General features: G+C 30.1%; 1 protein-coding gene and 1 long non-coding RNA gene across 4 annotated transcripts in view; one reads left to right on the forward strand and one right to left on the reverse strand.

Moving 5' to 3' along the window:
• LOC146993383 (uncharacterized) overlaps positions 1 to 27,874 on the forward strand; it is a 295,011-nt gene that overhangs the window by 249,084 nt on the left and 18,053 nt on the right. The window lies entirely within an intron of this gene.
• Positions 1 to 27,874, reverse strand: part of LOC118200749 (uncharacterized) — a 178,424-nt gene that overhangs the window by 61,644 nt on the left and 88,906 nt on the right. Inside the window, exons 1-3 of one of the 3 annotated variants that reach the window (XM_035372714.2) lie at positions 26,201 to 26,694; positions 22,680 to 22,749; positions 17,652 to 18,402 (exon numbers count right to left, since the gene is read on the reverse strand). In XM_035372714.2, coding sequence (XP_035228605.1) covers positions 17,652 to 18,273 — 622 coding nt within the window. In that variant the 5' untranslated portion in view covers positions 18,274 to 18,402; positions 22,680 to 22,749; positions 26,201 to 26,694. Of the gene's footprint in view, positions 1 to 17,651; positions 18,403 to 22,679; positions 22,750 to 26,200; positions 26,695 to 27,874 lie in introns of those variants that run through there. The other 2 variants (XM_035372713.2, XM_035372715.2) reach the window with 2 other exon arrangements.

Here is a 27,874-nt window from a genome sequence, read left to right on the forward strand (position 1 = left end):
ATTTTTAGTTTTTGAATGCTTACTTTTTTGCAAAAAATTATTAATTCAAAAATATGAAATAAAGTGACCATTTCTTCTTGCGCTCAGAAATCATTATACGAATATTACATTTACAACTTTTAAAACCTGAAAAACATATTATCCGCGATGGTTTGTCGGTGCTTTATTTTTTACCACGATATTTTCTACTATGCTTTTTTAAAACTTCGATGTTTCTGAACCGCTTTATTTTCGAAGACGATGTTTTAGAACTGCGATGTTTTCTTATTACTTTCTTTTCTCCTACAATGTTTGGTTCTATGTTTTTGTCCGCATGTTTTCGGCGGACAACATATGACACCCGCATTAGTTATAAATGTCCTAAACGTAAAAGTCAATAGCGGCAAAATTGGAAAGTCAAGATATTGCTATTTCTATTGCTTCATAGCAGTATATAATTGCAAATCTCCAACTGACGAAAAATTCCGTTAGTGTAATGAAAAAAAAATTCTTTTTCAAGGAATGTTGAATGTCACTGCTGCAGGCAGTGAAAGAAATTGATACTGAATGTTAAAGACATTGTATTTAGATACCATTTAAATTTCAACAGGAAGAATTATTGTTATTTATTTATCTTTTGGCATGCGATTCTGTATTTATTAAATACTAAAATAATAATCATTGGTATTATTAAATGTGTAAAATCTGAACCTTTATTTACCTTTAGAACAGTACGACCTTTTAGTGAAAACACTAATTCATTTTATTACTTTTTTTTTTTTTTTTTTGCTAGATGGAAGCTATTGTTTACGATCTGCTTCACATATAATTTCTTACTGAAATTCGATCCAGTGAGTGCAGTTTCCTGCCTTTTTCTATAGCAGTGTTGGTCTGGTATATGGTTTTTCATACTGCAGATTGGGCGTAGAATCATTAATATACATTTGCTTTGTTTTAGGGTCAGTATAAATGAACAAGGCACGCACGGTAATGCACACGGGAAAGAGCATTAACAGGTTTTTTTGCATGGCAGAGTGAAACGTACTAATGCGCTTTCCTTTAACGGTAATGAAAATGCTTCATTAAGCTAGAAAAACTATGCTGAGTTCTTTGGGTAGAGGAAAATCCATGGAAAAGCAATATCTGAAGGAAGACCTTACAAAGAGAATGCAATTAACTTTCACATATTTGACTCATTCCTCGTGTATACGAATTTGTGCATAAAATAATGAAAAGTAAAAAAAAAAAAAAAAAAGTATTAATATTACTAAAATACAGTTCTTTGCTTAATTCATTCGAACTTTCTATTTTTAAAACAAAAGTTTACCTTATGTGCAGTCATCTCTAATCAATATTAACTTTGCACTCCTGTCCATTTTTAATTGTTGTTACGCGCTGTAACAATTCTTTGGAAAGATAAACGGACGCATAATGTTAAATTGGAATCTGAACTATATTTAGGTGCTTTTTAAAACTGGATACATTAAAAATGTAAAGAATGCCAATAAAGAAAATTTAATTAAAATTAAGGTAATTAAAGTATTTTAAAACTGCAAATAAATAAATTAAAAATTTTTTAAATTTATAATCATTAAGATATAATTTGCTCTGATGTGACCCCTCCCAAAAAAAATAATTTCTGCAACTATAACTTTATTCTTAACAATAAAATCTTGGTTATACACAGCAAAATATATTATTACTAAAGATATTATTATTGATTTTTAAAACATAAATTGCCTTCTAAAAATTACTGGTAGCTATTGCATCATTGATTTTTTACACCAAATTTTTGATCAAATTTATTTTTCTAAACTTTTGCATAATAACATATTTATAACAAAAATGTCTGGCACCTTCAAGATTCTAAATATATTAAATTCGTTAATAATTTTCATAAGCATATTGTTACATGTAATTTTGAAATTACTGATAATCTTAAACTCAGAAATTTTATCCAACTTGGTATTAAATTTTGTCTTACACTTAAAATCAATAATAGAAATTGCTTGGAAAACATTATATACAGCATTAATTAAAATAAAGTTAAATCCAGTTATAAACTTGATTAGAACCTTTATGGAATGGCAAAACAATATTATTGAAATGATTAAAAATTAATTTACAGTATCATAATTCCTAATCTTCCAAATAAATATCCAGAATATTCTAATGATATTCAGGTACTTATAATTTAATTCAGGTACTATAATTAATTTTTTTAAGTACTTGAATATCATTAAAATATTCTGTTTTTCAGTTTTTAATTACCTCTGTTGTTAAAGTTAATAATAATTTTGGCATCATTTGAAAGACTTTCTATTATGAACTTATTGAAACAGAACTTAATAATAATGTCACCTGCAAAACTCCTAGTTATAAGGAAAAAATCATTATAAAAAGAACGTAACGTCTTCTACAAAAAATAAAAATTTTCTAATAAAACAAATTTCTAAATTCTCTTACACTCCCAAAATTTTATAAAACACCAATTTATTTCATATTTATTGCCAGTCTTACTAAAAAATTATAAAAGGAACCTAGATTTTATTTTTGAAAAAAATTTTTAAAAGGTTTGTTTTTTACATTGCCTGTGATTCCAGTTTGCTCTCTCAGCATTGTTGGATTATTAAAAATAGTCAAAAAATAATCCAAACAGTTAAAAATAATTATATTTATGATATTAACAGCTATGATTTTGAAATTCTATGCACCTAAAAAAATTTAGAATAGTTTTTCAAATCCTTTCTAGCACTCAATAAAATACATAATTTAATGTATGGATTGCCTATCTTAAATGTTCCCTTTTCGACAATTTTATCAAATTTAATAACAAAAGTTTTCTCGCATATTAACGGCATTCCCATGGGCACCAGTTTTTCAACTTCTGTTTGCAATCTTTTATATACAAGAATTCAGTTTTATAAAAAATTGGGATCACATTGATAAATTTAATCTTCTTTTAGTCTTTATTGATAATTTTGATATTATGCTTTTATAATCTTTATTGATGACCATATCACTTTCAGTAATTATGGGTTAATTGAAATAGCTAATATTTATTCTAAATGTTAGAAACTTATAAAACCAATTCCAATAATTATGAAATTGATTGCCTGGACCTTTAAACTCTCAACCATAAAATAATTAGACTTTTTAGCTTTCCCACGATTAAATTTATGCCTTATAACTTCCAGTGTTTCCAAAAAGGTTATTGAAAACACCGTTATCAATCAGATACTAGGAATCAAAAATATTTGCACTTCAGTTGATTCCATTAATTTCCATAGAATTCCAGTATTTTCATAGAATTCCAGTATCTAAAAATCACACTCATTAATAATCTAATTCTACTCATTTTTTCATTCTCCAAAAATTACATATCAGATCATTTTAATGTTAATTTATTGTTAACTTAGGGTTTACTTAAACCAAGTTTGAAGGCATTTGCTGGATGGGCAACAATTGTAAATATAGTACTTGTAAATTTGTTTATAGGTCTTTTATCTCTGTTACTAGCAAATGGCCATTTCTGCTCTAGTTCATTATACGCCCCTCAAATAGGCGAACACTTCAAAATCATAAAAACAACCTTGTATTTAGCGTAGGTATAATGAAACACTCAATCGATTTCGAGGGCAGCTAAAGGTCCCTCCTCATCAGGAGAAAGAAATACCTAGAAAGAAGAAAATAAAGGAGAAGGAGTCACAGAAACACGTAGTTCTTATCAGCACTGCACGTGGTTATAACTAGATTTTTAATCAGAGTTGCACTGGCCGCCTACTTTTACTGAGCCAGGCTATCTGATCAAGCATAAAGGACAAGAAAAATTAGAAGACAAGATTCAAATAATTATTTGAAGTTCAGATTTTGAGCGTAAGGTGCATTTGCCCCTCGCTCCCTATTTTAACTTCGCTAATTTTTCTTGTCCTTTATGCTTGATCAGATAGCCTGGCTCAGTAAAAGTAGGCGGCCAGTGCAACTCTGATTTAAAATCTAGTTATAACCACGTGCAGTGCTGATAAGGACCACGTGTTTCTGTGACTCCTTCTCCTTTATTTTCTTCTTTCTAGGTATTTCTTTCTCCTGATGAGGAGGGACCTTTAGCTGCCTTCGAAATCGATTGAGTTTTTCATTATACCTACGCTAAATACAAGGTTGTTTTTACGATTTTGATTGTCACATTAGCGTGTTTCTCTTCTAGTCTAGGCGAACACTTTTTACTGTTAATTCCCTTTTTTCCTTTTCGAAACTTAACTCCTCCATATTACCCCTAGTACCTTTTTCGTACATTTTAAAATTAAAAATAATTCGATTTTTAATTAAAATTTAACTTTTTCCCTAACATTCGCATTTTAAACAATATTTTTGAATTATTTTTCCAAATTAATCACACTTCCCCCCTAATTAAAAAAATTCAAATTATATTTTATTTCCAATTTATTATTATTTCCAATTATTCTATTTTATTTCCAATTTTTAATACATTTTTAATTTTAAAAAATTAACACCAATTCATTTTCCATTTTTACACCACATTTTTCAATTTTCATTTCTAAATTGTTTATTTATTCGCATTTATCCCGTTTTATTTTCTCAGTTTCCGACGTATTATATTTCAGCCATAAAACTTTCATACCAAAAGAGTTGCCTTTTCTTTATAAAGACTTTTAAACTGTTCTGCTTTTTGATTTGCTCAATATTTAATTAATGTTTATTTAGCACATTGCTTTTATATTTGTTTAGCACTTTGCTCTTGACTTTTCCGAATTCCAGTTCACATATATATGTATATATAGTGCATTGGTTTCGATTTATTTGTCCAATGATTATTTAAAAATTATTTATTAATTTGCAGATTGCTTATAGATTACTTTTGATTTAGCCTCTGGTTTGTCTGTTACTTACTCGAGAAGTTTTCTTTTTAATTTTTTGGGGGTCACTTAGGAGCAAGTTATATCTTGATGATTATTAAATTAAAAAAATTAATAAATTTACTTAGTTGCACTTTTAAAATACTTTAATTATCTTAATTTTAACTAGATTTTCTTTATTGGCATTTTTTGTAACTTTTTTAAATGTATTCAGTTTTAAAAACCTTCTAGATGTAATTCAGATACGAATAAGAATGAAAATTCTTCGGCCACTCTTTGAAAATTAACAAGGAATTTTCATTAATTTTTTACAATTTTATATTTTTTTGTAATTTTAAATCGTTTTAATCGTTTTTGCATTTTAAACGTTTATGTTTTTGTTTTGTGTATTTCCTTTTGGATGGCTGTCCGTCTTTCATCAGTTATTTTGATTTTAACTTTCATTTCTTGATTAATTAGTTATTTTCACAGCATACTGCGCAAATTAACTTATACTGTGTTTCATAACTTCATACTGTGTTTCATCTTAATTTGAAATTTCTCAACTCTTCTTTTTATTATATATTTATGAATTTAAATAAATAGATGTACAAAAACCTAGAGAGATAGATATATTTAAAGTTTAATCAACATATACAATAAATAAGATATTTTGCAGTTTTCTCCTTGAGTAATATCGGTTATATGACGCGAGTGCTTTATTATGCATCTTATTTCCTGATGCCTTTATCGTGGCTCATTTTTAATTGACGCATTTTGAGGTTTTTTAATAGAATATTAATTTCATGTTTGATATCTTCAGTTTTCCGTAATTTCTTTGGAAAATTTTAAGAATAGTTTAAATTTCATGCCTCAATTTGCATTTAATAATGTATCTTAATATGTCGCTGCTCTGACAGCTATAAATTATTCCTCTAATTCTCGGTATTATTATTGAACGATGTTAATACAATAATTATTTAACGATAATATTGTTATTCAAAGAATAAATTATTGCAAAACTTTACTGTCTTTCATAACTTTATGCATGAGCTGCACCACAATTAAAGAAAGCTGGACTGTCTTCTCTTCAGTCTGCAAATAATACTTTCCCTTTAGGTTACACGTATCCCCCAAGTTATAGGCATTCTCACAGGGGAATGAATGACGCAGGTCGAATGCTGTTTCAGGCTCAAGAAGTTTGACTAATCAATATTTGAATTTTTTATAAATCAGTAGATTAGATTTGATCAAAATCATTTACTGCTATAGCGTTATTCAGTATTAATGACAAAATAACTATTGAACAAAGCCACAAACTGCAGTTTGTTCCTTTTGCTTAAAAATATGCTTATTCTTATTATCATGCTTAAAAATATGCTTATTCTTATTATTATGCTTAAAAATATGCTTATTCTTATTACTATGCTTAAAAATATGCTTACTTTATTCTACAGAAAATGTTTCAATGTTCCACTATTTCATATATATATTATTTTGAAGTAAATTTTTAAAGAGGATAACTTATTATCTTGAACTTTAAACCAGTTTCTGATTTTTTAAAAAATATTTTTGCCTCATAATTTATTATAAAGAGAGAATTATTGTTGAAGCCCTGATTTTCTTTCGCTCAAGCAATTACAGTACCACATATTTACTTTGTTTTACAACTTATTATCATTTCGCTACTTACGTTAAAATTAGATACCGCTACCCAGTTAATAAAAATTTCAACTCATAAAGAATTTTATAGACGGATTAATTCGCAATTATGAGAACTTTGGTAGGAAACTTTGTTATGAGCAACTAGTTCAGCTATAGAAGAGCAAACTGTGTATGATATAGAAGCACGCATTCTGTGAGAAGCGTAAAAATCTGAAATGTATAATAAAGCAGATTTCAAACTTAGATTGCTACCAATCTTATAAAAATCCTTTGTGCACTCAGAAGGTGCTAACGTTAAACAGCAGAACTTGCGTTCCTGCTGTTTAAAGTTAAAAAATACGCTGCTCCACAACCCGAATATGCGAAACTAGAAAATAGAAATCAAATGACTAAAATTTATGAGAAAGACATTTTAGATTGGGGATAAAATAGAATGGAATTAAAATCATGAAATAAATCGACAAGTTTTAATGCATGTAATAAACTTGAAGGAAATAAATCTATAATAACTTTTTGGCCGAAGAAATATGATGGTTAATTTTAACAAACCTGTGTTTCAAACATCTTTTAAGCTACTAACAATGATTAATTATAATGATTAATTATGACTAATATTTATTAATTTTCCTATATCTGACATAAAGTTCGGGAACTTTAATGTGAAATTTTAGCTCTTTCTTAATCTTCCTATGTATATCAAACTGCACTCAAAGATATTGTTGCTTATTTCAAATATATAAATGCCATGTTTTCTTTCTGTTACATAGAAAGATTTTATTCATTAAAATCTTCAAAATGTAGAAAAGTAAAGAGTTTTTTCTGCAAAAATCAATGTTAATGTAAGCTGGAATTTTTTTAATATTAAATTCCCTTCTGTTTACCGAGAAATAAATTGAAACAATAGTCTAATGACGCAGTTCAGAAGACGAAATTGAGGAGCCTTCTAATTGCGTAATTACTCTTTCTAGTATGAAAATTAGATTCTCTGAGAATATAATTTCAATTTTTTAAGCTTAAAATCGTACTTTAATCACAGTTTTCTGCATTTTTCAGCTGTAACTATACTGTAATGGCAGTAGTGTATCAATATTTCATGAAAAATAGGAAAAGAAGAGAGTACTTCAATATGATCCATTTCATTTGCCTTTTGACATATTTATGGACAAGCTTCATTGCGAAAATTTTCGATCTCTACAGTTTTTATGCGTCCCACAACAGAATTTCTTTGCTTTTTAAATTTTTCAAACTAAAAAACAATATACTGCCGACATTTATAGGTTACAGTTTTCATTTTGGCACTCTTATATTTTGTAAAATTTTAAACATAAACCTAATGCATATTTCCAAGGGAATCCGAAAGAGGCCGAGCTTTCAACTCGCTAACGAAATCTGAAAACCCAGTACAGCTTAAATATGGAATAATGACTCTTTTAGAAATTTTCTTATAGGAATGTAAGAAAAATTTTTTTTTGATATACCAAAGGTCTGGAAATTAAACGTTATAAGACTAAAGTTATTTCAAATATTTTTCATTGAGAGGAATCGATTTAATTCTTAATAAAAGCCGTTAATTGAAACGTAACTGCGTATTTAAAATTATGAGGCGCGTTTAGCACCCCTTGTCTTCTACAGTTATGTATTAAGAAATTTGTCATTCAAGAATAAATAATGTAAATTCCATCCAATAGTCCATTACGCCATAATGTCCAGTCATCTACGCAGTAGTTTTTTTTTTCAGCCATGACTAAACGTGAATTGTTTTCATGTTCCTCCAAAAGTACAATTATTACATATATATAGTATATATATATATATATATATATATATATATATATATGGAGAGAGAGTTTGTGCAAACCCATGTTTTCCAAAAATGCTGCCCTGCTGGACAATACGGCGTTAGTTACATGTGGGAAAAATTACTACAAATTCTAAAATCTAATGAACCTACAATAAAACTGCTAATTTTCATCAGAAGGCAAAGAAGACCGATTAGCATTATCTGGTGGTTTCCCAGACCATAACGTCCAGTTAATAGATCCGTAAGTCTTTCAGGCTATTTAGCTGGATTTGTCCGTTCGCATGTTAACACTAATCCTTTAACTGCCCATCTTCTCAAAAGAATAAACCAGAATAAGGTTCACCATTGAAAATGACTTGATGCCATTCTGCATGCAAGTTCTAGGCATGACACCAACCAAACGGGGGTTACGATGGTAAACAGAAGAATGGGAAACTTTTAAGTGAACGGTGCTCGTGCAATCCTGACATTAGCAAGGCCAACGAAAACCGATTGACGGGTGACGGGCTGAATAATTTTAGGTGTCGCTGCCCATTTAACAATCGAAGTTGAAACGGTTGAACGGAGTGAAAGTGGGAATAAGTAGGACTTACTGTCGATTGAGATGATCATGACAGTCAGTTATCATTACTTATGATCCAAATCCAATTTGAGGAGTGTAATTTTTTTCTTTCCTCCATCTCTGTAAAACACATCATTGGACCATTTTGCTGTCTGTCCGTATATGCCTCAGCTTAGCAACCAGCGCTTTGCATCGTCAGAAATGACTGATTATCAGTCCTCTGTCGAAGTCTATTACCTGCATATTGGTTGCAAAAAAATGGGCTCTTTTTTTTTTTTTTTTTTTTTTTTTTTTTTTGTAGTGTAATTATCTTTCTCAAAGTTCAGCTAAAAATTAATTTGCAAAAAGTACCTATTTGATGGATTTTCTTGAAACTACTGTTGATCATCATTACCTTATATGCGCTCCTGAAAATACAGCATTCATGCAACTTTCATTATTTGCCTATTACATCTTAGTATATTGAATTTCCAGTATTTCCAAGAAATGGACACGTATAAACATTTTTAGAGGTATTGAGGACTTTCAAAGTAACAATCCAGCTATAGAGCAGCTGAGATTATGAAAATGAAGTAATTTAAGCAAATAAATCGCTACTCACCAGGATATATTCGAAATTAATTTCAGATATCTACATATATATTCCAGAGGCTGTTTGTTTGATTGACTAATTCATTAAGGCAATATACACGAGAGGTTTGCGTAAGAAAGAGAAGCCTTCATGAAAGACCCTCTAAGGAAACAAGCTCGTATTTACATTGCATAAAGGAATCACGAAATTTCTATGCAATCAACTCACTTACCCGAAATTTGAGACCGGTCCAACTACCAATGTTCAGAGTCTTTATCCACTCTAAAAATGGTGAGCCAAAGTCCAAAGGCATATATAATGTATATGTAGTATAAAAGTTTGTGTGTGTTTGTATATACATATAAATTTGACAAAACAAACGAAAAAAAATTTAATTGCTTATAGTTATAATTTATATATATACATATACATACTATATATAATAGTCACATATAATTTCTGGTCTTTGTGAAATATTAGTTCTAAATTTCTTACTCTATGTCTTTAATGATAATTTTTCTGCAGCTTAATGCGCGAATATATATATATATATATATACATATATATTATATTTATATAATATCCGCACAAAATTCTGTGTGCTTACTTCTATTCCGGAGTAGTAGGTCACAGATGTACAAGTGTTTTGTCTAAGTCTAGCAATGTAGACATGTCCCATAGAATAAAAATAATTGTTAGGACCCACAGCGTTAGGAAATCAGGAAATCTAATTTTTTAACGAAACATGATAGAATACAATAGCTGATTACAGAGTTAAACAGCAGCATCTAATTGCTAAGAAGCAGTGTCCAAAAATTCACCAACGTGTAATAATTACTAGTTACATATCGTCAGATGTTTGAATCGATTACAGAATACGCTGTTTTCACATGAAAAGGATTTCAGACGCATGTGTAGGTCATTTCAAGACATTAGGACTATTATATGGGATGACTGAAGAATACTTTCTTCAAAATTTGTAACATGCATTGAACATGGTTGAAGCAAGGTTGGCGCGTGTGCATCCATCTACGCATATTAGGTATGTGCCTAGCTAACTGTCAGAAACAGAACATCCCAAGGGGTGGTTTGAGGGTCTTCCGTCCCTCTTCCCATACCTACAACCTGTCGAAATGATTTCGGCTCGCCGTGTGTTTTGAAAGCCCTTTGCAGTACAGATACTGTACGCTTACAAACATGCTTGGCTTCTCCGGGATTCGAATGGGATTCCGAGTATAGTAGTCGGCCTCACTAACCACTATCGCGTCTGAGCGGTCATGCATTGAGATAGAAATGCATTGAGGTACCATTTCTCATTGCTCACGGGCTCAGGCTTTGAATCCAAGACAACATCGCTTCAATACCCTAACATTTAGCAGTGCCCAAGCAAATATATAATACTCTCCGTAACTCTTTTCTATGAGGCAGCGAATTGCGTCAAAAAGGGTTAAGATGGATATATATCGGGAGGAAAATTTACATTATATCTGGCATTGAGATTAAATTTACCATAAACTGCATCTCGCAGTACTGGTTAAATGAGTAACACAGTAACGGAGCTTTGATGCACACTTTTTGAGCACACTGTAAATACTGTTTTTTATAACTCATATTAATAACATACTTTGTCTGGTAGGCATAGATATGTGGGTATTTGTCTGATTCCTGAGGCTCATTCTTGGAAAATGCTGTTGCCATTTCAAACCTAAGCATTAACGAGGTAAACAAAGTATATGGTTTCAGAGGCGTATTGAGAGAAGGGAGGCCGACCAACCCGGGGCTGTGATTAAGGGGCCTCGGAAGAACCTTAAATTTTTAAATATATTCATCTGTATGCACGGAAATAAAAAAAGGACCAAGCTAAAAATTTGTCTGCATCGAAAATGTTTATTGTGGAAAATGACTTGCTCTTGCAAATCCCTTGCTTTTATTATTTGATACTAAAGCCTTTTTTGACTGTATATGTTTCAGTTGCTTTCTGCTAGAGAAGTTTTCAAATTTGAAATCGGATAAAAGATGTCTTGGATCGACAATGTGCCAAGTAAGACTGTTTAGCAATCCTCCCCATTGCTAATGTTCTAGGATTTATTAATTCAGTTAACCAGTTATTATGATTTTGGCCTTTACTATTTTGGCCTTTACTTAACTGTAACTTTTCCTTTCCATATTAACTAACCAGAATGCAGATGAATTAGCCAGTATTTAAACTGAGGCTTTAAGAGTTTAAAGCAGAGCGTGTTTCTGGCTTCGAGTGCTTGGTACACGTTAGTTTCCTGCCAGCTCTGATAGTCGTAATTATTCAGCTTTGAATCCTATCGCGGCTACACTTTTAGTTTGGCACTCTGGTAAAGTACTTATGCAGCTTATAGTAATATTTAATCTAGCTTATAGTAATATTTAATCTAGCTTATAGTAATATTTTATTGTGTAGCCTTTGAATATTCTTCCACGTTTGACTTAAATTTGTCTGTTCTATTTACTTGCATCACCACGAACTTTGGCTGATATTGTTGCACAAGAGAGCGCGTTCATGTTCAAAATTCTGTTTAAATAATTAAGTTATTTAATAAAGTTATCTTACGACTTTACAGTTACTCCAGACACAGTGATAATTCTCTTTTACGCCTTTTGGGGGTTTTGGACTAATTATCATTACCAGATAAAGTGATCCCACAATGTAATTGCTAAAAGACTAATTTGATGAAATTATAAAAAAAATGCCAGAAGTCAAGGCTCGCAAAAAAACAGTTTTACCTTTTTTTTATTAACATAAAAATTAAAAACCGTGGTTGTGTCAAAGCAATACATTCTAAAATCGATTTATATCCGATGATGGTAATTATTGCGCATCGGTGTATTTTTTTATTGCAGCAATTGGATTACTGTACTTTAACTTTACAATTGTACAACTTCGTAGTTGATTTTTTTTTCAGTCATCTTGCTCCGTTATAAAGGGAGATTTAACTTACTTAGTCTTCCATTAGTAACCTGCAATCCATTTTGTTCATTCGTCTTTATATGATGCCGATTACTCACCATTCATAGCCTTCTGAAGTAAGCTTTTAAGTTCTGACTGTAGCTGAAGATAGCTAGCTAATAGAAAAGTTAACTATAGGTAACTGTTTGTAGACTACTAAATTTTAACTACGTAATACAGATTTTTAATTCTCAGACATGCTCGGATAAGCTCATTCATCATAGCGAACTTGTAAATTTCCGATTATCTGTTCGGCAAAAGCTAAGATACCCATGCAAAAAGTACTCCAATTAGATGCATGAATTAGTGCCTCTGCTAACGCTATGTGTAGCAGATAGCTCTACATCAGAATAACTAAAATTAAATATATTTAGAGATGTAAAAAAAAATATGTGTCAGGAGCAGCTAAAATCGAAACGCTACAATAAATAGTAATTTCCTTGTTATGCCGTTTCCACTCGCCGGTGAATTTTTAGTAAAAGCTGTTTGAATACTGTGTCAAATATTAAAACTATACGACTTGTATGCTATTATATGTACTCACTATATCTAATATCATTTAACAACAAGCTTAATTTCTTCTATCACAAAGATTTCGCTTAAGAATTTAAAACAATTATTGTCTCCCTAGTCTTGTTCTATAATGTAGATTGGTATCCTGATCATATCGATCTCGATATTTTTCATTTACTAAATATTTCTGAAATATGAACTTAGGCTCAACATTCTTTTTTTTTTTTTTTTTCCTTAAATATTTAATGCTAACATGAAATTAGTAACTGGAAAGAAGTGTATCACAAAGGATGGTGTTTGACTGAAATCTATTAATTTATTAATTGTTTTTTCGTTAAACTGTTTAAAATAAAATTATACTGAAAATGGCTTCATAATGCTGGTTTGTTTCGAGCTTAAGAATTTAGTTAAGGTAAATATTTTTGGAAAATTATACAAAAGTTTTAAAATTTAAGAATTCAAACTGTAAGTTTTTGACACTCTGTCATTCATTAAAATATTGTAAAATATTATTTAATCGCAAGGATTTAAGATCGATGCTTAAGATCAAGCAGAGGGGGATATCCCTCTGGTAAGAAAAATGTTTATCATTTTCATAACTATTAAGCATATTAATTTTTTCAGATGATTAAAACTTATTCTTGTATATCCTCCATTTTATCATTACTATTACTCTAAATCAGATCCAGAGATTGTTTTTATTGTCTGGGACCCGATGTTCTCACCAAGGTAAAAAAATTAAAGCCATGTTGCTGTATAAAGTAATTCGTAGTGTTTAAAAGTTTATAATTCGGGAATGCAACGCATTAATATAAGTAATCGGTGTCTTTAAAAATTAAAATGGATAAGTAAATATTATTAGTACGTATTTTTTTAATTTATGAGTGAGATACGTATGCAAATTACGAAATAGATTATTACACAAATTCCACAGATTTCAATAAAAGTATTATATAATTTAGCTCTCTTTTGTTTAATAGTAACATTGAAAGTTTATCTTACTGAACAATTGCGATAGTTTTCAAGTTTTATTTCAGGTATTTTAAGTTATTTAGGCTGTTCCGTAGTATGAATAATTATTATTATTTCGAGAATTTTTTGAGCATATCTTTGGTCCAAATAGACCTTAAAGTTTTTGATTGAGGTAGTTAAATTACAGAGTTTTACTAATAGCTGCATTACAATGGATCTTAAGTCCGCTAGCTTTGTGCCACTGAAATTTAAAATCATTCCTTTTCTTTGAAACGTGAGTTGCTTTATGCTTCATCTATCTCTGAGATATATGAGAGGTTAGGAATGACGTTTGTAGTCGCCTGCCCAGAAACGAAACCTGACGCTTTCAGGTTTCGTTTCTGGGCAGTATATGAAATAAAATCCAAATACACAATCTGTCTCTATATTACTTACCTTTATTTTTTTGGTAAAATAATTGTGATACTATTATGTAAATTTACTTACCTTTGGTACACCTATGTAGTTTTGGGAATACCGATATGCTTTTCAGTATTTTTTCTATGTTTAATGTGTGAAAGCACATTTTCGAATGAGGGCAAAGCAGTTTACTTTCAAAAACTACTCAGAAATATATTTTATTTCTTTAAAGTTTCAAACAACTTTCCTATAAATATTTAGAAAAGTGGAAAATTCTTTAGTGACTGCAAATTCTTACTCAAAATTCTATAAATATCTTGAGTTCCAAATCATTGAATCATAAATTTGTTTCAATTCTGCAATATAGCGCTTACGTTTCCAATACAGAAAGGCACGGCGAATACACACTCAAGATACCCACCAAGTAAAAAAATGTTTTGGGTTTATGAAATAGTTTCTGAAATTTAATCTATTTGGCTCATGTCATCACAACATTTATTCATTTCATTTTATACAACCTTATTTGGTTTTTAAATGCCTGCGATTAATATGACAGCTGAGTATTTATGATTAACAGCTCCTTCTTACGAAAATTAGAAAGAAAACTGCTCTATTTAACAGAACATCTGTGCGTCTTTCCATGAATTATCTTATCTCAGAAGTTCCTAGAATTATTTCCGTTTCAAGCTCACACACATTAAAAAAAAATATTTTTTATTTAAGGACAAGATTTTCTTTTTTTTTTTTTTTTTTTTTTTTTTTTTTTTTTACTGTCCCCCCTTTCCCCGTCGATGGTCGGTGGTAAACACTTAGTTTGGCGGACCTTGGCGTTTGGCACATCATTTATTCGGGCAACCCGAAAAGTGTTTTTATTATGTGTCGTCTTGCGGGATAGGATAATTTCTGTAATTTAGTAAGAGTTCTACATGGGCAAAGAGAGGTCAAATCTATGTGCATGAAAATCTGAAAGGTTGTTACTTTCAGTTTGATGGATAAGATCCATTTAGGCTGGGTTATTACATGGAAAGCGCTTTGCCAGCCTCACCAATATGTAGATGTTTTGCTTTGTATGATTTGGCTTCGCTTACGTCTTGTCTACCAACTCCCGTGATGTATTTGTATTTAATACGAGGGTGTGTGTTGCTATTGCAACATTGTTTCACGACTACTCGCCCTATTGCAATTGCTATGCTGCCCACGGCGTTCTAAGCTACTATTAAAATATCAAGAATAAAAGCGATTATTTCTTTACATTTTCGTAACAGGATCTCTAATGAACGGGAAAAAAATATACTGTTCAATTAAAATTTAGAAAGGTACCTACGGCAGAGCATATTGTGTGGTCGACTAGCAGTATTTAATAATCAGATATAAACCCTCTAAAACCTATTTAGAAGTAACCCATGTGTTGAAGAAGCAAATAATGTGATGAATTCAGCAAATTGCAATTTTAATTCAAGTAATAAGAATACTTAAATTAGTTTCTTATCAATTAAAAACAGAGCATATAATTAAATAATTAATGAAATTTGCAATAAAAATTTACGGTTCTTAACTAACAATTTTACTAAAATATTTTTTATTTACTTAAGCTAATCAAAATTTAGAATTCTGAAATGAGTTATTAATGTTATGTAAACACATATCGTAATTTTCAAACACCCCGAATATTTGCTACTAACTCAAGAAGAAGCACACTAATACCGGTATCATTATTAAGGTATTTTATATTTTATACATGTGAAATAATTACAAATGTCATAGAATTCTTTTTGTTAAATTTAAAAAATATTGTTTTTAAATTTTATTCAACAAGAATAAAATTTTAACTTCTCTTTAAAAATCCAAAAGCAAGATTAAAAAAGTGTCTTTTTTATCGGTGTTAACTCAGTGACTCTTAAAATATTGAAGGAATAACCACTTTACTTGCAAAAAAGTGTGCTTTGTTAACAAAGTTTTTTAAAATAGGTATAATGATTGTAATATGAATTTTTGACATGACACTTCCCCCTACTCGTGTTATCTTGCATTTAGGTAATTTAAGTATTATGAGCATTAAGCATTATAAGATTGTAACATATTCTGATATTCCAGCGTTAAATAAATTTTCATATTTAATTATACGAGTTTAATAATCATTTATATAATTCAGTTCTCCCTTCTCAAATGAATACATCTCCCATATACTAAAACCTCTGCCGCAAATAATTGAAATAAATAAGTTTCATTAGTAAGGAATAATAAACAATCCTTGTAATAATGAAGAAAGAAATTCATTTCAATTAATTAAAACTTGTTGCTAACTTATTATAGGATAAGTTCCAAGCTGTATCATTATTATTATTATGAGCTCATTTTTCTATATTAATGTTGTCGTTGACATATGATCTGCAAATTATCTAACTGCTTAATGTAAGATTGTTTTCCAAATCGATATCATTAGTTTTCTTGATATTAAAAAAAAAAAAAAAAAAAAAAAAAACGGACAACAAATGGGTACTATTATTAGAAGCCAAACCTATAAGTAAAAAATACTTAATTTATGTATGTAAAAAATATTTTTAATTTTCAAAAACGTCGTTAAAAAGTCAATGCGTGTTTTAAAATTTTAATTTCTTCAACATTTTTTTTAAAAAATTCAAGTAATAAACAGCTGTTTGCTATTTTAAATATTTCAAGAGAAGTAAATTTTTTGCTTAAAATTTAATTTGAGCTATTCGTTTTCTGGAATTTGACATATTTGGTAACACAGATATTCAACATAATTCCTCTGATTCAGAATTTATTCCTTATTAGAGACATTAAAATGCTTATATTATATTGTGAAACTCTAAAGCTTGTCCTCTTTACTTATTTATTACCTTGAATTTCTTTTTACTTTTTCTTAAAAACTCGTTTTTCTAAAACTTTTACATGCTCCTTGCCACTGTATTAACAGAATAAATCTGTGTAATGAATGAAAGCAATTATTCTTACATTATAAAGTTATCTTATTCTAATTAAGGTAATAATAACGCCAGATAACTTTTTACTGAGTATTATAGTGTTCTTTGATTTGCGCGGAGTGGCTATTTAAATGTAGAAGATGTACGTAATAGAATAATTAAATAAATTTCGAATTTAGTTAATATTTTCGAATTCTATGAATAATATATTAATAATAAAATATGCAACATTTCTTTTAATTATCATTCACGTTGAATCTTTTATAGGGATAATAACAAGGCTTTCCGAAATTCTTAAAAATTATCACTTGGTTTTTCTTCTAAAACATATTTACATAGTCTTTTTCAAGAATGAAGAAATATATCAATGAAACAAAATGCATAGCTAGTAAACAGTTAATTAATATCACTTACCCATAAACTGGTTGAACTGCTCCTTCTCGCCTTCATAAATATGTTGTCTGTTTCTAGTGTTATGCCGTGAATCAACCATCCACGGGTAGATGGGCTTATGCTCAAAGCCATCACTGGATTCTTCTCCAGGGGCGAACATCTTTTGCTCTTGCTCTTCACGTTCAGCATTCTTTGGTTTATCTTCTCTATAGTCTCTGTAGTTGGATGATTCAAAGGCAGGACTCTTTGCAGACCGGGAGCATTCTTCTGCAATTTGTGAGGAAAAGGGGGACATTGACTGGCTCGGAATTCTCCCCTGGTAGGGGTTATACAGTTTTCCCGAACTTAGAGAAGAATATGACGCAACTGGTGCAGAGTTCGGGCAGTTTCCTTGTTGGTAAAAGTTTTGAGGAAGTAAGAGGTATTTCTTTTGATCTTCACTCAGTTTTTCATCAACCACGTTATTACTGTTATCGTCAGCACTAAGAAGATTTTTTGAATCTTCACTTAAGTTTCCTTCATTTCGGGGATGGTTAATTTCCTCCGGACCACCCCCATTATAATCCTTCGACAGTAGTGTTAGCGAGGCGGAGGTATAACAGCTGTTATTAACGAAAGACGACAGGGAAGTTTCGAATGGCATACCAGTTTGTGGTTATTTTTTTTAACCGGGATTTATTTGGCAATGGTTTCTGGATCATACTGTCCCATGATGCTGATGACCACCTCAGTCACGTGGTGAGACGCCGGGCCAATGGTTATGAAGCGGGACCTGTTTTGGGGGAATAGAACAACAGTGGATGAGTGAGCGATTTAGAGTGAAGGGTGGTTATGTATGTGTTGTCGTGCGTTTCTAGGGGATGGGTGGGTATGGTTGAGTAGGACTGGGTTACGGGTTGCCACAACTGGCTCCTTTATCGACTCAATTAATCATAGCGTAATGTTTACTGAAAGGGAAAAAGATATTACCCTTTCATTAAAATTATTTGTTATACCTGGCATCTACGTTAGAACGGAACTAAAATAAAAATAGCATAATTTTAATAAATACTGCGGTATCATAAAAATAAGTCGAATATAAGTATGGAAAAATAACTAGTCTTTGTTATTATTTATTTTTAATAACAAAATAAATAAGAGATCTGGCTGATGCTTAAATATCTGAAGTTTCGAAATACAGCTAAGTCAAAATTCTTCTGCATAGATTTAAAATTTGGAGTACAGTGCGAGTAAAAAAGAATATCATGAAATCTCAATGGCAGAAATAAAACTGAATTGTTACTCATTAATCCCAAAATGAGGAGTTCCCCAATTCAGTTTCTTATACCATAGTTGCTGCTATTTAATATATATATATTTTTTTTCATTTCTAAGTGGAATTGATTACTTGCTTGTAAATGGTATTTAATTATTACTTAGAAACTAATAACTCAGCTTGAAAATACATTAACCTTACTTTTCTTAGAAACAAATTACAGTGTCAGATCTGAAACTTTAAAAAGGTTAGCAAGAGACTTAGTTTTTTTTCTCTCAGCTTTCAAAATTTTTATAGAAGATTTAAATTTCTCTTTCCCTTCATTTCTTTGATGTATTAGTGGTTTTTTGATGTATTCTTTACTAAATTAATATCAGGGAAAATAGTATGTCATACTAATATCAATAAAACTTTACAATATTATTTTTCTTAAACTTCTCAAACTTTCTTCTTCTTCAATATTTTAATAGCTAACAATAACACGAATCTCTTAGCTGTTTCCATAAATCAATGATATGTTTCAGGTAGAAGATTTCACTTTCTCTTGCTATCAAACAGTTCAGAAATATTTGTGTTTCTGACATTTCATGCTATCTGCTGTATTTTCTACAAGTATCTTTTTGGCACGCTTGCAAAAGCGATCTTATTTCGTAAAAAGAAAAGATGTTACAGACTTTAGGTAGTGATCGAAAAGAGGCATGTAAAATATTTATTAATAACAATTCCGTGAAAAGCTTAGATATCCTTACGTCTTCCAAAATACATCTAAAAAACAGTATATCCTCTAAAATATTTTTTATACTTTGCTTTAGAGAAATATTTAAGTATAAAAATATCATGTAAAGCAAAGAGAAATTTAAGAGTAGAAAGATAAGTTCGTTTTTTTCTTTTCTTTTTTTTTTCGAAAATCTACATTTATCTTTCATTTTTCTTTTCTTTAATAGCGATTAAAATGAGCACAATATATATTCATATATTGAAAGGTTAAATTTTAGTAGCCATTTCGCTTAAGAAAATAGCAATAGTGCAATATATTTATACGGAAATAAATTATACCTTATGCAAAATAGTAGTTTAACAACATTTTTAAAATGATAAAAATTTTAATATTTATTTGTTTATTAAATGCAAATTGCAATAAATGTTTTCAAAATTAATCAGAAAAAAATATTTAGAAAAAAAGAATTTAATTCTTAGAAGATATTCAAACAGTAGAAGAAATGACGTGCATTTAAATAAAAAGAATATATTTCAATGCTATCCACTGAGGTAATAAAATCTTAAAATGGCACAATCTTTGTTATGTTCCAAACAAGATCTCGGAAGCATTTCATTTATGAAAAATGAATTTTGGCTAACAGTTATCTTGTTGCTTTTGGCGTTCAACTTCCAGTAACCCTTGTTTAGGGTGCTTTCGGTTGGGATGGGAGGAGTATCAGGGTCTCCGTACCCCGAATTGGGAGGAGGCGGAGTAGTGGCGTGAGGGATGAGCATGCAACTGACAAAAGGGGGATTCGCATGTGCAGACCACTGGTCAGGGAGAGAAAAATAAAGGGGGAAACACCCCGACGTATGACGAGAGGGGTGGGTGCCATTAGGGACTTGTATTAATGAGATCGGCGATCTTTTCCATATTAATACACAATTCACATGGAGATATGGAAATCATGGTTTTTATGCGATTATGGCTGATTTAAAATTGCATTTAAGTAAACACAGAAATAGTAATAAATTTAAATAACATTCGAAGGGTTAATCAAATTAATTGAAAGAGCTGGTATTTAATTCGCTAAATTTAGGATTTTAGACGATAGGCAAAAGGAATTTCTCTTTTACTTTCATGCCTATATTTTGTATTCATAAATAGAAGTCCTTTAACTTATTTTAAAGTAATATTCTGTCTCGTAGAAAAGATCTAATCTTCGAATTAAGTGAACACTGCCAACCCAGAAAAAAGTTAATGGTTAGTATGTTGTACTGTAGCTGATAGGACTATTGTACTTCACTTGCATACCAAATTGTACTCAGTATATAGATGAATGATTTATTGGTTAGGAAATTTTGATAAATGTACTATTTACCACTAAATTTGTTGAGATGTTGACCGAGGGTGTTTTCTTAATTTTTTATTTTTATTTCATATTACTTAGTTTAAATATATCAGAAATGCATCGCTTACAGTACTATATTTATAACGTTAAAGCAAGAAAAATTTTCTTATTTTGCTTTGCTTGAACAATAAATCGTAGATATGAGTTTTTATTAAATCAGAAATTTTATTAAAAATCCGTTTAGTATTCCGATTTTAGCTTATAATGTTATAAATAGGATTCTGAAGCAGAACATCGTCGAAATATTCATAAAATGTTATGCTGGAGAAATTTTCTTCGTCGAGGAAGAAATGCATTTTTTTCAAACTTTTAAAGACTTATTTTACTCTGCACAGTAGTGAAAGATGTTTTCTTGCATATCTCAATAGCTGAAAATTCTTAGCCCCACATTCTTATCTCAAAACTCTTAGCTTAAAATTAGAGCCAATATTATTAGCTTAAAATTCTTAGCTCATGTCTTTCGTGATCAAGTAGAAGCTATTAAAATTTATTTGGGTTAAATCGTTGATATTTTTGTAAAAATATTCTTGTTCAGTTTATGTTATTATTGTCCTGAAAAATGCTCCTCATTTCTTCATTTTCTTTTTTCTAATAATACAACTTCTAATATTTTGTTTTCCCTCCCAAAAGATTTTTCCTTAGTCATAGGTAAAGTTATTAAAATATGTATCATATTTTTCAGCCACGTATTAAATTCACCTAGCCTCATAACGCACCGAATTCTTTGACAACTGAGCCAGATGAAACAAGCATGCCTTATTACATATTACTTATAACATACTTTCCTTATCATCCTACTCCATAATGTGATCTGTTATAATAGTTGCATTTATCCACAAGCTTAAACTGTTAGTGAATGGAAAAAATCTGAGGAATTAGCTTGCACGAAATCGCTATATTTCCGGTTTATTTAATTAATCTCTTGTTTCGTCATCTCTTGATTGTATGCTTTAGATTTATGCTAATGTACTGGCTTAGATTGTCTTAATACTCCTGCGTTATGTTACTGAAGCTAGAAATAGTTAAGCATGGATTTATGTCACCGCCCTTATATGTTTGGTTAAAGGTCATGATCATAAAGTTACTTTTATAAGAGATAGTGGGGTACAGGCAGGTGCTTTCTATTTTTTTTAATATCTTCTGTAGAATCATTTGGATTAATTCCCTATCTTTTGGAAGATTGAATTACATCTTTTGTCATCGCTTTGTAAATAATTTCCTTAGTTTTTAAACTTGCGGTGGTGCAGTACTGTATAGAAAGCATTCCATACATAGAACAAACTGTTTTCATGATTAAGTTCTCCATATTTCATTTCTTTCTAAGAATATCTAGTATTAGCCCGAGGAAATTAAATACATTAATTTCTGTGATCGACAGAAATAACGGCAGTGAATTGATTATTTAAAATGTTAAATTATTCCTTGTAAAATAAAAAATAAAGAAAATAAAAAAATGTTAGATTATTCCCTGATTATAAATTCAAATAAATGTTGTTTGTATAATGAAATTTTTATCTTAGCTGTAGTGTGCTACCAACATTAGAACTGGCATAACCTTTCTTTTACTTTTAATAGGAAACCTAATTTATTGATACTAGTTTAATTTAAGTTAACTAGTTAATTTACGTTAAACGTTGATAACTTTAATATAATCTAAAAAATCGAAAGTAATTCATGATTTACCTTGAACTGGAAGCAAAATATTTTTTCCAATGAATGTTTTCTAATAAAGATTTAGCTTTCGTTTTCTTTACTAGAAGAAAAAAAAATCATTTATTTTTTTTTTTTTAATCTTTTCTATGCTCTAGTAAAATTTCTGTGATTAAAGGAACACCATACGAACTAAAAGAAATTTCATTTTCTAATAAAGGAACTGTGAAATTAGAACTTGTTTAAGAATGTTACCTTTTATTATAACAGAAGGGCAATGTTTGCCCAAATTATAACCAGAATAACCATTAAATAAGTATTTTTATTAATAAAATAATTCCAAAACATGCTTCAAAATAACAGATGAAGTGAAAAATAAATATGTACTTTATTGCCAAGAGCGTTTTTATGTGTGCTAACTTTCTTAAGTTTATTTTCGTTAAGTTACGTCTCTGTTTTATCCCCATTTGAAATATTTAATTAGAGAGCACTTTTCGCTTTTAAGATGGTGTAGAAGTAAGTTGATTTTCTCATTGCTTTATGCAAGAAGACGCTTTAGAAATAATAAATAATTTATTTTTACCTGACTTATTAATAGCCGTATAACTTATAATAAAATTTAAACGTGGTAACTGAAAGTATGCGCGGCTTTTCTTTCATAAATGTAACCGTTAGGAGAATAACTACTAAAATACGAATTCAGAGTAAAATTTGATTGCGGGTATTTTCAAAGATTAGCTCAAAAATCTTTATTGTTTCGTTTATTTCTTTGTTATTTTTTCATATAAGCTAACAACTGATAATAAGCAGCAAAAACATTTTGTTACACCGAGAAACATTTCAAAATAGATCATCTAAATTAAACCATTGCTAACACTATTGGTCATTTGTTCACTTAAGCAAGCCCCCTTTTCCGTCCCGATTAGACGCATTCCGAAAATGTAATCCATCAAAAGGATTGTTTGCTTCTGGACCAGAGACAAGCCTCTACATTTTTGTGGTGAATAGGGTGGTGGTGGTGGGGAGTTTCTAGCATGTTCACTGAGGTATAAGGTGATCATGAAAATCCTTCAGAAAAGCTGCTTATAGTGGTTGGAGGCTAATTCAAAAGAAAGACAATGATGTTCCTTTATTCATAACTGAAAGAAAAAATATGATTCAAAGTAGTTAAGATGCGTATTTGAAAAATAACTTAATCACCTCGTAGTTTAGATCTGATAATATAAAACAATAAATTAAAATCTTTAGTCCCCCCCCGACCAAAAAAATCGTCAAAACACATGCAAAACTTGTTTTCTCTGAGTTACAAAAATTGAGACATGGTAAACGAAATTTTAATTCATAAATGTAACGGAAACGAGGATGGGAAACTTAATTTTCCGAATTTAGCACATTAATTTTCCATTTTCTTAAATTTAAAAATGATATGCAGAAAGGGCAATTTATGTGTTTGATTGAATGCATAAGTTTAAACGAATTTATAGTACGTAAAAAGAGTGTTCTTGTCTCACTGTCAATTTTTAACTGAAATTACATTTATACGTTTTAATTACTGAGTCATAGAAAATCAAAATGCAAAATATTCGAAAAGAAATTAAAAAGAAACTGAAATAGAACGTTAATTCGTAATAAAAATAATAATAAAAAATAAACATAAAACATAAATTTGCGAGAGAGCTTGAGATTGTTAATTCACTGAAGATTTTACGAAATATTAGTGCATATGAATAGTTACTCATAATTAAAATAAGAAGACAAGTGTTACCATTAAAATACTCTCCTAAAAGATTAATTAGCAGTTAAAATTAATGAGATTGATGGGAGTGAACAATAATCATAGCAGATCAGAAATAATGCAAATATATTTCTTTTAATTCATTTTATTGATATTTTACGATTATCATTGTTAATTTAGTTAGCCTTTCAAGCAAGTAATTTATGTAATATTTTGACTTTAATAGACAAAAGAGAAAAACAATTGTTTCCCAATTGGGAAATTGGGAGTGCCGATAAATTAAAAGTTTTCCCCTCTCTTTGAGTGTGACTAAAGCACCTAAGAAAATATGTAAAGACGAGATGAATTTCCATTTTCTATAGCAATGCGCAAATGTAAAGTTTTTTAACAACTGCACGTCAGCCGGTGATAGACGCAAATTTTAGAACTCATGGGCTAATAATCAGTGATCATTATCCTTTAAGCAGTTCAAAACCAATGTGTCTCTTTGGAGCTAACCTTACTGTTTGATACAGAGAAATGCCTTGAAGATGATAGTCATAGTTATATAGTAATATTAACAAGCTGCTGCAGCTATTCAGGTCTGAATTATTAGCTTTAACCAAAGCCAAGTCAAATAGCTTTTAATATAAATTTTTATAGATAAAATTTTCGTAATCTAAAAATAATTGCGACCTCTTTTCTAAGACTGTGCATAATAACAGCAGCAGTCAGAATGCACATTAGGATTTTCAAGTACATCTGTTGCCAAGCTTGCTTTTTTTAAGTTAATAATAATAAATATATTAAATTATAATTAAATTAAAGTTATAAATAAATATATTTAATTTTCAGAGTTGTAATGTATAAATGTTGTTTATATAATTTAGCTTATATTATTACTTATTCTGTGAGGTCAGGCAAGGAAATATATTTTAATCTGCTCAAGTTTACAAATGTCCATTGAAAACCTAAAAACAACTCTGTTGCACATTTGTGAAGCAGCATATTTTTTATAACTAGCAGGAATTGAAAACAATCATATTACCTTCAGAATCAAGAAAAAATCATATTACCTTCAGAAGGCAAATTAAACGTGAAAATTTATCGATATTAATTTAACCTTCTATAAATTGTCCTATTACAGCCATAAACCTTAATGTAACAGCTTTAACTTTTATATTAACCTTAAAAGTTATACTTTTGCTGACAGTCAAACAGTCAACAGCAGCTTAGTGAGGATGTAGGGGAATTTTCTGTCTTAAAATGATAATGTTTTTGTTATGTATCAGTTGAAAGCAGTTAATTTTCAATATTTGAATTTAAAGAAAAGGTAGAAAACTAATAAAATGTAAAAATAATTTAAAGTTATATCCTACAATGAATTCGATTAATAGAAAACTTTTTCTCAGCGTTATGTTTTGAATTTTAACACTTGATATATGGATATAATGTGCATTACGTTAACCCGTGTGAGTCATAATATTTTAAGGTAGTATATATTCTTGCTATCACATCGTACTTGGTTTTCCATTATTTCACGAGAAGCACAATATTTGAAAGCCGCTGCATGTGCAGTAAGCATTTTCCACTACATTAAATCATTTTTTTTTTCTTTTTTTAAGTTTGGAAGTGTACAGAGTTAAATTTTAATAAAAATTTACAGTTTAATATAATGTTAATTTAAAACAACCTTAATATTCAATATTTATTATTAGTATTATATAATAGCATTTAATATTCATTGTTTTAAAATTTTATCAGTTGATATTTATTACGTCAAAATATTATTGCATTAATATCAGTTGACAAAGAAGAAATATAATCCAAAATCTCTTACCATGCCGCCAGCAAATACTTCACGTTGTATTCAGAAGGGGAGTTTGAATTACCACCATGCAAGCAAACACCTCTATTTCTGCTCTTTTGCCTCCGGCAGTCGCAGTGATATGATCGTCAGCATCAGCTGCAAATTCGAAGCATACAGGTCCCGCATACGTTTGACGCAAGCGAATAGACGCATATCATTCTCGAACAGGGTTCAACGCGCATCTATTACCAAACCAATCTAACAGTCTACACTAGAGCAGCGTGCGCCGCAAAATGAACTTTTTTTAAGGCATTTTTTTCCTTGTATATTAGTACTGGCGATGGGTGTGTTTGCTTCCGCACTTGAATGCATATCGTGGCGTGTTCTGCGACCGTTCGTACGCCACGGGTAGCACAAGTGAAATACAAACATGGCTTTTATGCAACTCGCGTTAACTCGACGTGTGTTAACTGTTTAGGTTGTTTGTGAGATGCAGCGGGCTTCCGAATTGTTCGGAGACAAAGAAAGGCAACAGGGGGTGGGAATGGAAGAGCGGAGTAATAATGAGTAGAGTATCGAGTTTCAGTAATTTGCTAATATTTATATTGGTTCATTTTACAATGTTGTTGTTGAGAAGGAGTCTTTGAACAGGTTTTACGAAGAAGAAAAAAGACTGGTTGATTAATAAGAATCCAAGGTCATGGCTAAGTAGCTTTTTAAAGCGAAGAATAGGCTTTGATAAATTAGCTGAGGCGATAATAAATTGAATAACGCCATTAGCCCGCAGGGAATACGTTCTTCTTGCAAACAAGCCCCACTTTCGCCTTTTACACAGTACTTCCAACTAATACCAACATGATTAGTTTTCCTAAAATTTCTTTGACAGATAAAAAAACTTTTCGCTTGAATTTTAATAAGAAAAAATCTATATTGAATCCCTTGTTATTTTTACGCTTCTCTGATAAATATACTAGTATATTTCTCGAAGTATGAATATATTAAGCATTCAAACTGTATTCTGAAATATCACTGAAACTAGGAGTTTGGAAAACGTTTTCATTTACTCATGAAAATAAGTAAATTAGTAAGCTCCATTCTATTATATAACGATCACAATCTAAAATATTATTTTGAATGGGATTTCTTTATGCTATGAGAGGTATTTGAAATGAGTCAATATATCGGAATGTATTTACTTCAGAGTAAACTGGCGAACATACACACATACATTTGCACAATATGAGAGCGACCTGATTAATACTTTCGAGAGTATGTGGACAAGTTATTTCGTAGAACATACAGGATGGGTGGTTGATCTGTACATTAATGGGTCTAAAAGTGAAACTATATTTTCAGTAAACTCCGATTCCTAGGAAGACAGACAGAAACGATTTTGTTTGTAATATGTCATTTTAACAGAAATGAATTAGTGATATTGATTTCTTAATTATATGTTTTCATTTTTATAATTTAATATAGTTTTTCGGGTTTTAATTTTCTTGCAAAACAAAGAAGTCTTTGTAAGAGAGACTGCTGCAAGCATTTTCATAATGCAAGCAGTGGACAGCTTAAATTTGTGCTTTCGTGATATAAGCTTACGAAGTTTAAGTTTTATGAATATGCTCTACTAAATCACTGAATATCTAATAAATCGCATCCTTAAATGAACAGTGTGTAATATTATCAGGATTTCTTGAGGACAGC

Source organism: Stegodyphus dumicola, chromosome X1 (genome assembly GCF_044657685.1).
Source record: "Stegodyphus dumicola isolate Sdum_Otavi_A_Nest chromosome X1, ASM4465768v1".
Taxonomy (NCBI): domain Eukaryota; kingdom Metazoa; phylum Arthropoda; class Arachnida; order Araneae; family Eresidae; genus Stegodyphus; species Stegodyphus dumicola.